Raw genomic sequence first — 17,087 nt, 5'->3', positions numbered from 1 at the left:
GATACATTCTGGAAGTCTATGTGGTTCGATACCTTTAACGCAAAACAGTACATTTGAACAGTCATAGGGCTCGGCCATAAGGCATTTTATTTAAGAGATAACATATCATGGCACCAATGGGGGGGTCCCCCATAATAGCTTAAAATACCTGTTCATTACCATTTTATATTACACAAAACATTTTTAAAGTAACGTATGTATTTTTATTTATTTTACTTTTTATTTATTTTTTGAATTTTTATTACTATTATTATTCATGTACTATTTTTGGGTGTTACATTTATTAAAGTATTTGTTTATTTATTTTGGTGCTTCCACGAAAAAAAGCTTAAATTTTTCTGCATTAAGCCTTCAGTTTTATTTTCCTAAAACATTAAAATATGAATTGTGTTTCATAAAAATCTTAACGTAACCAACAGAGCTATAGGGGAAAATAATTATAAATGCAATAGATGGAAGAAAGGGGAATAGTTCCTCATCTTTATTGCAATGGAGTTGATTTCCCATGACGATGGAGAGGGTGGAGGATACAGTTGATCTGCCTTATGAGTCATGATAACTGAGCACTTTAACATGTCAATTTTTACTGTGGTTCGTACCATCTTTCGATTTTTTGAAGCTAAATTTTATTATCGCTTCCTATGGGAGTTGATTATACCCCTTCAATTTCAATACTGATCAGTAAATGCGGTACTGCAATACAAATATCTATCGCTGTAAATTAAATTTGTCTCCCAAATGTGTTTGTATCGTCTTATCCTTTTTAAAAACGACTTTCAGTTTAATGAGCTAAATTTATTCATTCACTTTAATAACGGATTACAAATCTAAGTACGCAACTTCGCATCGATATATTGCACTTAAGAAGTAACATATCTAATGTTCAATAAGCAATATATTTATGAACTATCTGTATTCAAAAACTTACAAGCAATAACAATATTATTTGCACTGCAAAAGTTTATGGAATTAAGTTTTGTAACAATTGATGATATTTACATGGATACTTAAATAGAAGGAGCAGACTATTCGTAATTATTTCTACAGCAGTCTTATGCTGTTTTTCCCCCTTTTTTTTTTATAAAATTATTCATCAAGAGATAAAATTTTTAGATCATGGAAAACTTCCACTGAACGTTTCATTTAGAGAGAACAGCAGAATTGCCCACATAGTTACAAAATATATTGCATACTCATATTTCAGGGCGCGAAGGAATAATTTTATACATAGAACAATGGGTTCTTTCAACCCTGAAACACGTGAACATCTCTTGCTCAAAATGTTTCGACAACAGAAGAGGAAGTACATATCTTTTCCGTCTCGTAATATGTGTATCTGATATAATTTTTGTACTCATCCTCAACACAAAACTGTTCCTAAAATTTTACGTTAGATTTATCATGTTGTTTATACGTTTCCTTAAGTTTGTGATGCTAAATAATTAAAAACTTTCCTTCAAAACAAATAATTTTTTAATGCATTTTAGTTTCCTTTTTCTGTGGAACTTAGAAAAAATGTATTTTCAATGGCGCAAAAATAGAAAACCGTGCATTATAATTTTTACTCCTTATAGTGTAAAAATAAAATTAAACTGAGGTGTACCTTCGTTTTTAGAATTTCTGTTGGTTCCCTCTAGTAACATTGTACTTTTTAATAATTTTCAAAAGTTTTTGAAGTTTAAGCTGCAATGAGTTGGGATACCAAGAAAATATATATGGTAGAATCCATGTTAATTCAACTAGGGCGTTCGTTACCTTGATAGTCTTGGAATTTTTTGAATGTAACATATGTTAAAACTGATGAAAATGTAAAATCAGGGTTTATTTTAGTTTTTTCCAAAAAAAAATTTTTGGGCCGAGATACAGGTCACCAAAGATGGCGATCCGAGCATCATTTTTCATTTGCGATTTTAAGCAAAATATTTAAAGTTCTCTATCTCAGGAACGGTGTAACATATTTTATTGCGGTTTCTTTTATTTAAAAGGTTTTTTTTTCTGTTTTAACAGCCATGCAAAATTTGGAAATATTTGTTAAAGTTTTTCTTCCACAGCCTTTAGGAACAAAATTATTATTTTTATTTTATTTATTTTTATTCTTCAAAAAGATGCCATTTTGAAAAAAAAAAAAAAGTTTTTTTTTTTTTTTACTCTTGATTAGTACTACTGAGCACAATATACCCTGAAAAGGAGAGCTTCCACTTTTTCACTTAACAGGTTTTAGAGGCATTTGAAAAAAAATGAGTGTTTTTCAGGAAATTTATAGTATGTAAAGGTAGACTTGAAAATTCAAAATTTTATTTCAAATGCCTTTAAAACCAACTAAACGAAAAAGTGAAAGCTCTCCTTTTCAGGGAATGTAGTACTCAGTAGTACTAACCAACAGTAAAAAAAATATTTTTTTAAAATTGGCATTTTTGAGAAAAACCAAAAAATAAATAAATAAATAAAATAAAATAAAATTTCTCAAAAGACAGTGGAAAGATTAAAGCGAATATTTCAAAAAGTTGCATATCTGTGGAAACAGAAAAAAAATATTACAAATAAAAAAAAACGCAACAAAATATGCTGTACCGTTCCTGAGATAATGGGGTCCCTAGGAATTTTTTGATCAACACCAAAAAATACTCTGATCTTACTTTTTTATTAGTCTTAACGTATTTTACATTCAAAAATTTCCAAGACTATCAAGGTAACGCCATAGTTGAATGGACATGGATTTTACCATATACATATATATATTCTTAACACGGGCAGAAACAGAGATTATTGGATTAAAGGTAAACCATAGAACTACTTTTAACAGTAAGCATTTTCGCAAAATTTAAAAAAAAATAAATCAATGTAAAGCAAATACCTAAAATTCATTTTCTTGGCTTGCACATTTCCTTCATATTCGGAAGCTAAAATAACTATTAAAAGTGCAGTCACCGTATTCATGACCGACATGGAGAGATATTAGAAGACCCTATTATTGCAAAAAATCTTCGGAAAAACCAACTCGAGAAAATTATATTCGCAAAAAATTAGCGTGACTCAATTCTCCAAAAGAATATTCATGGCTATTCTGTTGTCAAATATTGTAATAGCACTTGTATGAAAAGTATAAAAGCTTAAAGATGCACACAAAAATTGGAAGAAAAAAAAACTGGGATTATCGCCCATCAACTTTATCCGAAGAGCTAGTCGATGATACATAGCATTGATTGTAAAGTCGAGGGAAGAGCATTTAGTATGAACTTATGAGATAATGTTTTACGAAGGCTTTAATGGAAAAAAATAATGAAAATTAGCATAAAAAATATTATTGATTCAATTTTAACGAAGCGAAAAATTATGCAAATTACAAGCAACTAAGTAGTTTCGTTTTACAGTCAACAGGTCTAGTTAAATACTCCTCTATGAATTAAAATGGCTCCTTCATTAATTATCTCTAGAACATCATGCAATGATTTTTCATTGTCAATTTTTCCGCTGTTGATGGATAGAATGTTAAATATGTTAATACTTATTTGTGGTGTGCGTGTGATACATATAGAGAGAAAGAATATGTACATTTTGCTCTGTATCAGAGAAAAAGAAACCATTAAGACTTCGATTAAAGGAATAAGACTTTTTGTTTTGATGACGCGAAAAACGTTCACTACATTGACGAGCTGTTGATTCCATAGTTTCGCAAACACTCTGAACAAAGTATACATAAGGCTGATTCCTTCTTTTAGAAATACTACTCTTTATGTGCAGTCTTCAATTATTAACCTGTACGGCACTAAAAATGTAAAATTGGTTGGCGCGCCAGTGCTTGTTTCTTAGATTAGTTAAGTTTTCATTCAGTAAGTTCTTAGATGGTTTAACGTTGGTTCAGTAGCAAAAAATTACAATTCGTTGTTTTATTGTTTTTTAAATGACTTTTTTTTTTAAGAAAATCAACAGTGTCTATGTCGTATGATTGCGTGGCATGTAAAATATCTCTCGAGCACTCGTTTGGCTTCGAGTGTTCTTGGCAAAATTAAATTCTTAGAGCAATTTCGCATCAAATAGATCCCAAGTAGCTCCATCTGGCGGGGAAACTGGGTGTCAAAATTCTCGTGGTAAAAGCATCCGTCGATAGTGGTGCTACATGAAAGAATGGATGTATTCAATAGCTAAAAAATATTAATAACACTCACTCAAACATTTAAATTATAACTAAAAACATTGCTACATCAAAAATGTATGTAAAATCTAAAAACGGACAATAACACTAACATAAGTTTAAAAAAAATTGATAAGACCCGCGGATAATCCGAACCGTTGATAATCCGACGGCTGATAATCGGGAGTCGAATGTATCTATAAAACGGCTCCATTTTGATCATCACTTTCCATATCTATTTTTTGGACGTACATTTTTAAATAATAAATTCAAAATTGATTAACTCAAACCAGATCAGCAGAAGTACAAGCACAAATAAATCTATTAAAATCTTATTAAAATTACAGCAGTTGCTTCCAGGCTACTTTCCGAGTATCTTCATCAGATTTATAAAAGTATTCACTTATTCTGAATACGACATGCAAGTATGATCAAATAAAAGGGAAGACTGGAAAGATACGTTGGTACAACGGTGCACTTTCAATGACGTCCACAGAAAGTATTATATTTCTTTAAAAACTGCCTATCTTTTATCGTGATGCCTTAGGATTTCCGTTTAGCACGAGATGGGTTAAATCCCATGAACCAAGCCGGGGATCGTCTAAGCTAAAAACTGCGGCCCTGACCATATGGGACACAGAATACAGGGTGTTTCAAAAAGAATGATCCGATTTCAAAAAATCATAACCATTCAGATTTTAATCCGTTTCATTAAATAAAAGTATCGTTGCAATGGGGAAAATCTCATGTGTCATGGAGTTGCCAACAGGTAGCGCTAATTCTCTTTCTTTACCTGACATTTCATTGTTAGTGAAAATGGCGACTGCACGACAAAAATTGTACGGTGTTCTATGTTTCGCGAAGTGCGAGTCCGCAACAACTGTTCAGCGTGATTTTCGTCTAGAATACCCTGGTCCTGGTATTGAACCTCCTGCCCCGAAGAGCACTAGAAGATGGTATAAACAATTCAAAGACACGGGTTGTTTGTATACGCAGTCGATGCAGACATGCTTGCAAAAGTTTGGGACGAATTTGACTACCGTGTAGACATATGTCATGCATCCAAAGGTGGACATATTGAGCACCTTTAATTTTGTATGGGAAAAAACTTCTTAAAAATCAATGTATAATAAAATTAATCTGAAGTTTCTATTTTCAATAGTTTTCATAATATATGCATTTCAAATCGGGTCATTCTTTTGAAACACCCTGTATATTGGAAGAGATAATGTTTTATCCTTTCGGAATAACTCTGTAAAAGCCTGTCCCTTTCTTCGTTGTTTCTTGACAGGTCTTCGTATTCCTTTTGGCACAATAATCCATTGGCAAGTAATGGTTAATATTGGTTTAACAAAGCTAACTTGATGCGTACAAAAGATTCTAACAATGTGCATTTAGTAGCATTCTAACGTCATTTAAGTTCGAAGACGGGAATGATTTTCACGTGACAACTAAACAAAACATATTTCGTGTTAGTGGCTGTTAAACATCTCTTTGACTATTTTATAGGAATCACTAGCTAGAAAAAATCAAGAGTATTTCTAGGTGACTAACGTTGAAGAGAGAAAAACTTGAAATCTTGAATTTCGATTTAATTTTCGCTATCGAAAGTCGTATAAACACACAGGATGTTATAAGAATGAATATATCTTGTGTATAAGCACACAGGATGTCCATGATAGAAAGAGAGTTTTTAAAATTTAATTTTCCCTCAAACATCATTATTAAACATAATCGTTTTCTCATAACATTTATAAGAAAGACCGTTAAAAGTTGAAAGTATCAAACCGTTTAAACAAGAGTGAACAACGGAGTCGCCCACAAAGTTTCAAAATATATTCCTTTCTCGTATTTCAGGGATACAACGAGCACCCTTTTCGCATAGAACAACGGGTTATGTGGAACCCTGAAGCACGTATAAATGTATTTATATTGTGTTATAATAAATTATCAATTTATCTCTCACTTGAAGCTACTAGTTTATGATCAGAACTTTAATAAATAACAATATTACTAATTTACTTCTTATGTTTAGGTGTACAGAAAACGTTACATTGCTGCCATGGTAGTATTCATCTGGTGCTTCGCAACAGCGATGATTCTTCCTACACTATTGGGCAAATGGGGCCGCTTCGGCTATGACCCAGCCATCCTCAACTGTTCCATCCTAGAAACAGACGGCCAGTCTTCGAAGACATTTCTCTTCGTCTTTGGATTCGTAGTGCCTTGTCTTGCTATTGCGATATGTTATGCTCGAATATTTTGGGTGGTTCGTAGAAGTCGTACTCGTGTCCAAAAGCATTCCTCTACAGAGACTAGTGCTCAGAGGAAGGACAGGGAAGCTAAACGAAGAAAGGAAGAATGGCGGGTCACTAGGATGGTGCTGATCATCTTCTGCTCCTTCCTGCTTTGCTACTTACCAATAACTATAGTAAAAGTAAGAAAATTTTTGAAATACTTCTTGTAGATGATCAAAGTGAAATATTTTCAGGAAACTACACCTAGCATAATGCTGGATTAAGACCAAAAGTGACAATAATAGAGATTTCATCTCTCAGGGTTTGTTTCTGCGCTGTGTATACAAAGACCAGATATTGCGCAATTTCAGAATCTGAACGATGAATTTTGCTGCTATTGCTCCTGGTTGGAGCCCAGCTTAGGCTTTAATGTTGTAGCCACCCTACCTCATCATTGGATCTCATATACGGCAGTGAGAAGTAAAGGAATGTAAGTGGACTTTTAACGAGTACAAAGTTTGAATTGCAGGTAGATTTTCTTTGAAAAGTTCTTGTGAATCATTCTGTATAACAGCACCTGTTAGAAATATTATTACCATCTCTTGCCCCAATAAATATATTTTCTCTTACCATTTGTACTAATTGTAACCCAAGATTTTAGTTTTGGCTCCTACAACCCTTTGCTTCTGGGTACTACGTATGTAATTAAAGAAATATCGAAATAATAAACTTAAGATTTTACAGAGAATCAAAGCAGTACTGCTTCTTAAATTACTGCTCTCTCTTCCTCCGAAGTAAAACCATCACAGATTTTTTTTTCCTATACGATTTTCTTAGCATACGTTGCACCCTCTGTGAAGTTCAATAAAAAAAAAGTAAGGGAAATGATTTTCTATATCATAATCAGTGTTCTCACGATCAATTCACATTATCCCAGTGCCTCGAAATACATATTTAAAAGTGCGATAAATCGTATATTCCATGAACAGGGGTCAACAAATACAGGGGGGCGGAGGGCAGGTTATCGGGCGACAAAAAATATCTTGGCTACTTGTTCTTTCAGAACAAGAACTTTTCAGGAGCCATGTTACATGGAATTGCCCTACAAACTCTGAGAAGTAATTTGTCTTGCGTCTATATTTTTTTCCCTCGCTCCTAAAACTTTGTCGGACCCTGTCTATGAAACATTTATAAGCATATTGATAGGGAATTGTGTTTCATTTTTTTAAATGGGGGGGGGGCGTAACAGGGTCATTCCATAGTGACTAACGTAACATTCGCAGCTGATTTTCAAACTCTTTTTACGTACACCGGGTGTAAAAATAAATGTGTTTTGGTTTAATATGCAGATTTAAAATGTACAAGGTGACTATTTTTCATTTCTACCAAGAATTTGAAGCAAAATAAGCGCTGGCAGGTGTTTTTTCTCCAAAAAAGGCATCGTGACTAACGTAACATTTTTGCAACCCTGAGAAACAATGCTTATGTTACGAGGCAAATTTTTCTGAAATTTACGCAGGCATTTAAAATTGGCCGATATATTTGTAAGAGGTAAACAATCTATTTTTAAAAATGTACTACAGATTTGTTACATATGAATCTTTTTTTGCCCTAAATGGTACTTTTCCGAAAAACTGTGTGTGACTAACGTAACGTGACTAACGTAACCATCGAATAACAAGCAATGAATGCATATAAAAAATTTTTTATAATTAATTTCTTGCTCTTATATTACTTTTACACTTTTTAGGAACCTTCTTTGTGTTGTATTATGGTTCATTCTTTACTTTTTTTTCTATATAAGTGTAAGAAATTGAATGGAAGGATTCAGATCAATTAACTCAATTTGAATGTGCGAAAAAAAAAAAAAACTGCTTTTACAAACTGAATAACATCATTCTTGGGCTAATTAAATCCTAAATATCTCTCTTGTAAAAATTAACTTTATGCACGTTGATAGTTTCACCGAAATCTAGTATTCTGCTGATATACTAGTTATCGTTACAGGAAACTCCGTAGTACTTTTCAATGGCATATTATTTTTTAAGGTTTACTGATTCATCGAACGAATAGTGTTGTGCATCCTTTTGAATTAAAATGTAAGATTGAAAAAAAAAATATATTCGGACGTTTTTGCAGAATGCATTTTAATTCCAGATATCACCGCAAATGTTTGAATTTCTAAATGATCATTCTTGCATTTTCTGAAATGTATGGCAGCAGCGTTTATTGTCACTGTATCATGTAACATCTTCAAATGTTTTCCAACGAGCAGCCATTACTTCATTTTAATAATAGGTGGAGATGTATTTTCTAAAAAATAGAGAAGTTCTCCTTTGTTAAGATTGTATTTCTATTATCTTAATTCTTAAGCTTGGATTCTTGTGTTGAATGCACATTCAGCAGAGTACTCACTTTGCTTGACTCATCTTTTTTCTTTTTAAATGATTCTTTAAATTAGAAGTATCTTTATAAAGACCTTTAAAAAAGTATTTTTCTAAGTAAACAGAAGGTCTACAATGTAATATTACTGGTATTTTTTACCCTTTATATTTTCAGTCAATATAGAATGCCTACATATTCAAAATTGTTCATGAAAATGTACATTGAATTAAATAAGTTTTAAATATATGCAGTCATTTTTAAAATGTTACATTAGTCACATGCAAACTGTTACGTTAGTCACACCTCAAATGTTACGTTAGTCACACTAATTATTTTATATCTACTGATACTAAAATAAATATTTTGCACTTTTTAAGTAGATATGACACAAATGTAAGAAAATAAAAAGTGCTGTTTGGTGCAATCATCTGGTTTAGTTTTTAAGCAGAAAATAGTACATTTTCGTGACTAACGTAACGCAAATATTTTCAGTGAAATAACCAAACTAATTAAAATACTTATCTTACAATGTATGCAAAAAGAACAGTCAATTTTGTCGGGCCAACATCTAATCATTAAGAATAAACATAGTTCTTTTAAAATTTTGCAAAAAATTTTACATTACACAAAAAAACGTAGACGCATGTTTTTTGCACATGCTAAGCCTTTTCTACAACCTCGCACGTTTAGAGCCAGAAGAAAAACACCGAATGAAATTTTTGCAAACTATTACTGGATTTATGTACTAGAAAGTATGCTTAATGAAATGATAGGTCACAATTAAGGCTTTGTGGAAAAAAATTTTCTGAGGTTGAGGTTGACATTTCTATGGAATGACCCAACAGCATAATATCTAGTTGTTGTCTGTATGACATAGTTTCAAATGTATTTGGAGCTGGAAGTTTTTAGTTATACATAGCTTTTCAAATAAAATTCAAAAATAAAGTATGAAATGCAGATTCAAGATACGACATTTAATTATTTCGTGCTCCAAAAAATTTTGGTCGTCCTTCCCTTTTACTAGTCTAATAGTGAAAATAAATATCAATCCCACGTTGTTATTTCATTAACTAAATAATAGTGAGAGGATATCTTATAAGAGCAAAAACATATTTCCTCGGAAATAGTAGAAGCAATAAACGCCTTGATGAATAATAGTATTTTCTGTTATTCATCTCATTTTATTTAACATTCTCACCAAACATCTGCATGTCGGTCAACAGAAAAGTCTTTGAATTTGTAATGTTAATTTTTCTCCATACAATCTAATTTTAAATCTTTCGGCCTGCGTATGGTAAAGAAAAAAACCTAACGAAATACAGATAGAATGATTTTCCTTTTATTCATAATTCTTCGTTCAATAATTCTCTTTTTATGGCATATTTCGAGCTGAAAACCAGGATCTTGGACATGTCATTGTCCTTGACAGCAGATTATCGCCTTTATGCTAAGCGCAGTGAATTTACTTTAAGCACTAGTATTTGCATTACGAGGGGCGGAGAATACATAAAGACAGCCAGAAGTCAATAAATCTGTAAACTGTTTGAAATGGTAGAGCAGAACAAATCGCTATCATTGCCTTATGTGGCTGAAAATTCAACCGGTACGGAATTCCATGTTAAACGAGTGCTATAAAATCGGTCAGCCAAGCAGCGTTAAGCTTGTCCGGGATGTAAAGTAGCTCAAGCGTCATCAAGATGATAACTCTTAACAGCAAATTTGGGCTTCATCCCCTGTCTTTGGCTACTTTCTTTCAACTACCACTGACATCTAACTAATCACATTTTACTCTGAAATTCAGGAATAATTGCGGACAGATTGTCTTAAGCAACATGGTTTGATCTTGTCGGACTAGAATCCCATGATTTAAAACACTTCAAACCGGTATTTTCAGCGCATTTACATTCTTGTTGATTCTGTGATAGATATCTATTTACTCCTTAATCCTTTCGATTTTAAGCTGAAAACTACCATAGAATGGAGTAAAAAGTCGATTATATCTGAATGTGCCTATTTATTGCCACGATTCCTTTCCCTTTCACAAAGCTTGTTATTACTTTTGTTTGATGGTTTGTACTGCCGGTACGTAGTTAAAATGTGAAGAATCTGAAAATTACATAAATTCTGACCATAAAGGGCGTAATCATCACTGATAGTTATTTCTATGTTATTTTCTAAGAACACATCCTTTGCCTCTTATAGTTAGAAAAACAACTACTACTCTCTTAACCGCAGTTAGAACAACATTACAAACTACTTTTTCAATTTTGTATGTTATTATATGCATGATTAATTTTACTTTTTTTTTTTTTCAAGTGAATGGAAATAAACATTTGAACTAGACATCTGTTCATGCTTAAAGTTCTAGAGAAAAATATTCTAGAAAATGTATTGCCAATCCAAAACTCATTAATACTTTTATGCAAGAAAATATTGCGAAGTACGATTGACCTGTTGTGTGTAGCATTACCCCCCCCCCTCCCCCTACTGACCAGAGAAAGACAGGAAATAGATTTTCAAACAGATATTTGTTTCAGAATTCACACAACTAAATGAAAGACTGGTGTATCATACGTAAAAGAAGAAGTCGAAAAATTTGTACATTGAAATTAGTAAAAATATGACAACATGTAGGTGCACATGTACAAATAAAAGCAATTAAAAAGAGTTTTAAAACTCTGCAAACAGCTGTTTTGGGGTTTTAAAACCAACTCCTTTCATCAGTGCATAAAAGAACGATGAAACACAAAGTCCGACGACGGAAGAAAAAGTAAGACAAGGACGAGTTAATAGACTGGAAGTGTGACCTTGTCTTACTTTTTCTCGTTCACTTGTCCGTCGTCGGACCCTGATGAAGGGGTTTGGTTTTATAACCCCTAAACAGCTGTTTGCAGAGTTTTTTTTAACTCTTTTTAATTGTTTTATTTGTACATTATACACGTTGTCATATTTGTACTCACTGGTGTATCATGTCTAAGACCGAATCTTGAAATAAGATCGTATGAAAGAATCAAAAATTAACGCATCAGTTTTCGGAAATTTTCTTATTGCCATAATTACTCTTTTCTTTCTTTCAGGTTTCCGATCAAGACGTACAGAGACCAGAACTGCACATCGTGGGTTACCTGCTGATTTATTTGAGTGCTTGCATCAATCCCGTTATATATGGAATTACTAACAAGCAATATCGCCAAGCATATAAAACTGTTCTCCTGTGCAGAAGGCCACGTGCTCTTAGTTTCAGTGGTGGCAGCCCGCCCCAACAACAGCATGACGATTCAACTGGTGTGCGTACTACTATCTCTCTCGTCACCTCTATGCCTAGTATGTCTGTAGGACCGGATTCAGTGTTCGTCGAAGAGAAAAGTGTTTAGTTTATATCAGGAGTAGAACAGTTCCTGAGGATGCTGGATTTCACAATGTGGAATCCTTTTTTTTTTACAAACTGGATCTTCATATTTCATAAGGCTGGGAATGGAATTCCATTGAACTGCAATTCGAAAAGGCAGAGTATATTGCCTTTCGACTTCTTTAGAAGCTTTCCTGGTGCGAAAAAAAGACATTTTTTTAATGGAATCTATGGATTTTCATTTGTTGACGTTTTAGAAACTTCATATAAGAATCCGAGTAATGTGGAAAGATATTTTTTACAACTTCAGTCACGAAACACGACTGTTTTTTCCATTTCATAAGAGACTGAGAGGTTCATAAAAAACTGAGATGAATCTTCTGCGTTTATCGGTTTGACTTATTTCAGTTCGTATACTGAATAGTTTCCTATCATTCAAGAGAATAGTTTTCTTGGATAAATTGGAACTTCCACTGCAATAAACATTATTTATAAAATTTCAGATCTGATTTTAGGTTAAAAAAAGGTTGACCCGAACTTATTTTGCCACTTTTTTTTTCTCTCATTTTGTCTCACATTAGCAACCTTTTGAGTCAAAGAAATGTGAATCACTCTTTCAATATAAATGTGAATAAGTCTGGTTTGGATCTGCTACACGATAAGTTGATTTCTTCAGAACATATCCTAATTCACTAATAATTGTTTTACTTTAAGGTTGAGCATTTGAAACGATAGTTGAATTTCTGTGAATAATATTCATATTTCATATGCAAAAACTGTGAGCGATTTGAATTTCATTTGATTTCTATCCATTTTGTAACGATATGTATAAATGTTGTTTTTTTTTTAAATAAATTTTTTAAATCATCTATGGGTTCAAACCGTATCGAAGTATTTTTACAGCATACACTTCAGACACTTTAAGAGATTTCGCTGTTGTTAAAAGATGAGCTTTATGCACTTTTTGAATGTATCAAAATTGAAATTTTAAATTTTAGCGATAACAAAATTTAATGTTTAAAAAATCCACAGGTAATAAAACGTACATATACTAGTTATTAAGGCATTAATCAACACTCGGAATTAAAATATTCGAAACGTTAAAAAGTTTAATTAAAGTTCAAAATTCTGGCATTATTTCTAACCCAATATTTATTTATTATCAAACATTACAAACACTTTAAAAACCTGTTTTGCCCTACCAGAGGGCCTAAAGCGGGTACGCCATTCGGGTAAGCTTAACTAATTGTGATTTGGTACATTTTTCAATCAGGTATGAAGTAATAAATGATTGAATCAACTGACTAGCTAACTTCCATTTCAAAAAATATAAAAAAATAAGTTAGATTTTCAATTTAAACTGGATAAGTATAAGTCAGAACATCTGTTAATAAACATAAAGAAATAATTGATTAAAACAATAGACTAGCTAGTTGCCATCAGAAAAATATTTTTTTTAACTTATACTTATCCTATTTAAATTGAAAATCTAAGTCAGTAAATTTGCCAAAAAATATAAATAAAGTGGGAATACCCGCTTTGCCTGAAAGCACGTTTTTTATTTCAATAATAATAATCTTAAATTAAAAAAGAGCAAACAGAATGACCATCGTAGTCTATAGGTAGATGATGTCATAATAACGTAATATTATTGACAGTTAAAAAAATAAGCTGGTATTCTAATAATCACAAGTTGCAAACCTTCAGTTTTTTTTTCGAAATGTATTTTTTTTTTAGACTTATTACGACTGACTTACGCCATGCCACTTCACCACTGCTTCGCTGATTGAAACTCGAGGGTGTTCGGTTAAACACGACAGACGTATGCATCGCCGCTTGCACACCATGCGGTGACATACGAATGCCTACCCGCATTGGGCGACCTAACCGCTTGACGCCGCACACATCTTCAGTCCCAAGATGACTGTAACTTTTAAAAAAATTATTATCTTTCAACATGCTAATTAAAAAATCTAAGTTCTTTGTTTTTTGAAGGGAAATTACTTGAGTTAAATACAACTGAATAATAAAATATTTTCGGAGTACATTTCTTGTCATAACTACACTAAAAATTAAAATTCAAAAAACTGCCCGTTTACTAGAAAATCTCTTGGAAACTTGGACTCCAAAAGTTTTTTTTAGTAACGATGCAACTCCTTCTTCAGTTGCGTTATTTAAGCAAAAGCTGTACTTCGAAAAGCTACCAAATGGAAGGGGTAATACTAGAATTCCAGTTTCCAAGAAATTTTACAGTAAGCGAGCAGTTTAATTTTTTTAAACTTTATTTTATTTATATTTATTTTATTTTTTTACTGTATAGTGATATTTTTCATAGTAATAAATAAAAATAATACCCCTCAGTTTAAATTTAAATGATAGTGAAGTACTCTTAGAAGCACATTTTTCTCAATAAACTGTTAACGTTCTAGAAAGATGGCACCAGGCATCATCATGAAGAAATTGAAGTAACTTATGGAAGAAAATAGATCCTATGTAATTCAATAAAATAATTTAAAACAAAAATTGTAGAACTTCTTTTCTGAATTGAAAGAAAACATCTAGAGCAATCTTATCTCCAAAGTTGTGACAGTTGCATTTTTATTAATAGTGGATTGTTTACTGATCTTTAGAGCAACTGAACCGGACAAGAGCTACTCTTGAAGCCAAATTCAACATTACAACAACATTACAGCAACCAAATTCAAACATTAGTATTAATTATTCCTTCAATGTAGTAAGAGGAAAATAATGTAATAAAACATCAATGTAAGTTATTCTCGAGCAGTGTAGATGAGTTATAGTATAAGATGTACATTTATTGAGATGTGATCAGTGATCTATTGGTTATAATTATTTTAAAAATAACAAAAATATAATCAAATGTAATAAGGTAACACCAATGTAGCCAAATAGTGGCGCAGCGAGGGGGGATGAAAACACCCCCAGAGGCATCAGTTTTATCATAAATGCAAATTATAATACAGGAGTTTATGCATATGAAAGCGCTGTATGATCGAAAAAACCCTTCAGAAGGTATTTTTGATCAAAAATCTCCTCCAGAAGGTATTTCTGGCTGCCCTAGTGTAGCCAAATAACAAAATTATAGAAAGATAAGAGTACTATATTAATATAATATAGGATAGATTAAGATAATAGCAATGCTGTTATTAAATAGTACCAGCGTAGCAACATAACAACAATGTAATTAGATAACATAATTTTATTAAATCTGATGTTTTCGACAACTTGGAAACAATGTACTACAATAACAGCAACCTCGTAAAATTCATCGATTCAGATAAATTACAAAGCATAATAATTTGACACGAACAATGCAATGGCGTAAATTGCGAAAAAATAAAAATGAAATCAAGCGTAGCTGATTTTAATGTTTTAAAATAAACAAAAGCAAGATTTAAGAGCTTAAGCATCCATCACGTGTTTCTACAAAGCAGATTTTACATCCAATGGTTATTTTTACGATGATCAAGGAGCAGAAAAAAGCATACTTCCCCTAGAACACTAAACTTTTATTGCAGGTATAATACAAGTTCACGAAGCAGAATGACTATTTTAAGGTTTTCCTGGACACTTAATGTTGAAAACTCGAACAGTAAACGGATAAAGGAGTCGACAGTTTGCAGCACATAAAGAAATCATCAACGTCGTCTGTTCTTCGATAAGTATCGCCGACTGATTCATCAGCAAGACGTCTCAATGATTTTAAGCTAACTAATAACATTTCACAAAACAATTTGTGCTAGAATATTTTTTGAATGTTGTATCTCATTTATTGTTGAATAAACGGCATATTAAGATGACATTTAAGATACGCATTCAAAATATTCATTTCAAATTGAGATTAAGATATAAATTTAATTTAAAATAATCAACAACAGATAGCTGCGAACAAATATCAATTTGTTGTGTGTGAAGTAATGTACTTTCTGGAATCGGGCGATTGAGCTTTTGCGTTGTAGTAGAAGAATATGATACTTATCTATTGCAAAACTAGGACCATTATTATAATAATTTATCTTAGTTTGGATAAAGTGAGAGTAGTTTATGTTTTGGGAGAACTTTTAAATTAGTTTTGATATAGAATAGGTCACATTTCTCGAAAACACTTGGATATTCATAAATCCTGGAAGCTAACCTCGAACCTAGGAAATTTTCAAAGCTAGTTAATAAGCTTCTAAAAGGCATTCACTGTTAAAGAGGGAAAAAAAACGCTTCTGGAAAATAATGGGCAGCTAATGTGCCTATAACTTCTACCAGTAGCATATCTGGCAAAAAATAAATAAATAAATAAATAAATAAATAAATAAAAACAGGAGTATTTCTCTCTAAAAATCAGTAACCTTCCTGAAATTAACCTAGAATCGTTCTGAAGAATTCAGAAACCTTCCCGATGAAAGCCAGTCACGTTTGTGAAATGATTCAGGAAACTTTCATGCATCAAAAATAGCCCCAATAGATAGATCCTTTTTGATTCCTCAGGAGAGCTCCTAAAGCATTTTAGCAAATATGGCCAAAGCTTATGCAGAATTGCAAGCAAATACCGAACACCTTATTTAATTGAAATTCTTTCAAAGCTAAAAGAATAGAGAGACTGCATTTGGGGGTCAGTCAATCTGGAAGAACCGGGCGAAACACTTAATAAAAACGCTGTGTATATTGTGACACTGGTACCTAAAACTTTTTTCACAACTGTGAAAGTCTGCATTCATGTAACTTGTTGAAATTAAGTTTTTCCAATGAATTCTCTGAACGTAAAATTGAACACAAAAATGTCGGACTACGAAGTATTAAAATTACAGAGCAAATTAAAAAAAATTTATGCTGTCAAATTCAGCTTTTTTTTATTAATTTTTCACAAAATTTGTGTTGAATCAGTTTTTTTTTTTTTTTTAACCTCGTAAAAAATTTTATTTTCATCTTTAAAGCACGTTAAGTATAGTTAAACGTTTCATTTAAAACAAGA

General features: G+C 32.1%; 1 protein-coding gene across 2 annotated transcripts in view; it reads left to right on the top strand.

The window, feature by feature from the left end:
* LOC129219250 (G-protein coupled receptor moody-like) overlaps positions 1 to 12,970 on the top strand; it is a 40,299-nt gene extending 27,329 nt beyond the window's left edge. For both annotated transcript variants that reach the window (XM_054853577.1, XM_054853576.1), the window contains 2 exons: positions 6,168 to 6,569; positions 11,832 to 12,970. In XM_054853577.1, coding sequence (XP_054709552.1) covers positions 6,168 to 6,569; positions 11,832 to 12,128 — 699 coding nt within the window. In that variant the 3' untranslated portion in view covers positions 12,129 to 12,970. The remainder of the gene's footprint in view (positions 1 to 6,167; positions 6,570 to 11,831) is intronic.
* Positions 12,971 to 17,087: the final 4,117 nt, after the last annotated feature.

The sequence above is a fragment of the Uloborus diversus genome, chromosome 3 (assembly GCF_026930045.1).
Source record: "Uloborus diversus isolate 005 chromosome 3, Udiv.v.3.1, whole genome shotgun sequence".
Lineage (NCBI taxonomy): Eukaryota > Metazoa > Arthropoda > Arachnida > Araneae > Uloboridae > Uloborus > Uloborus diversus.
Note: the sequence above shows the minus strand (reverse complement) of the source record. Positions and strands in the feature narration are given on the sequence as shown.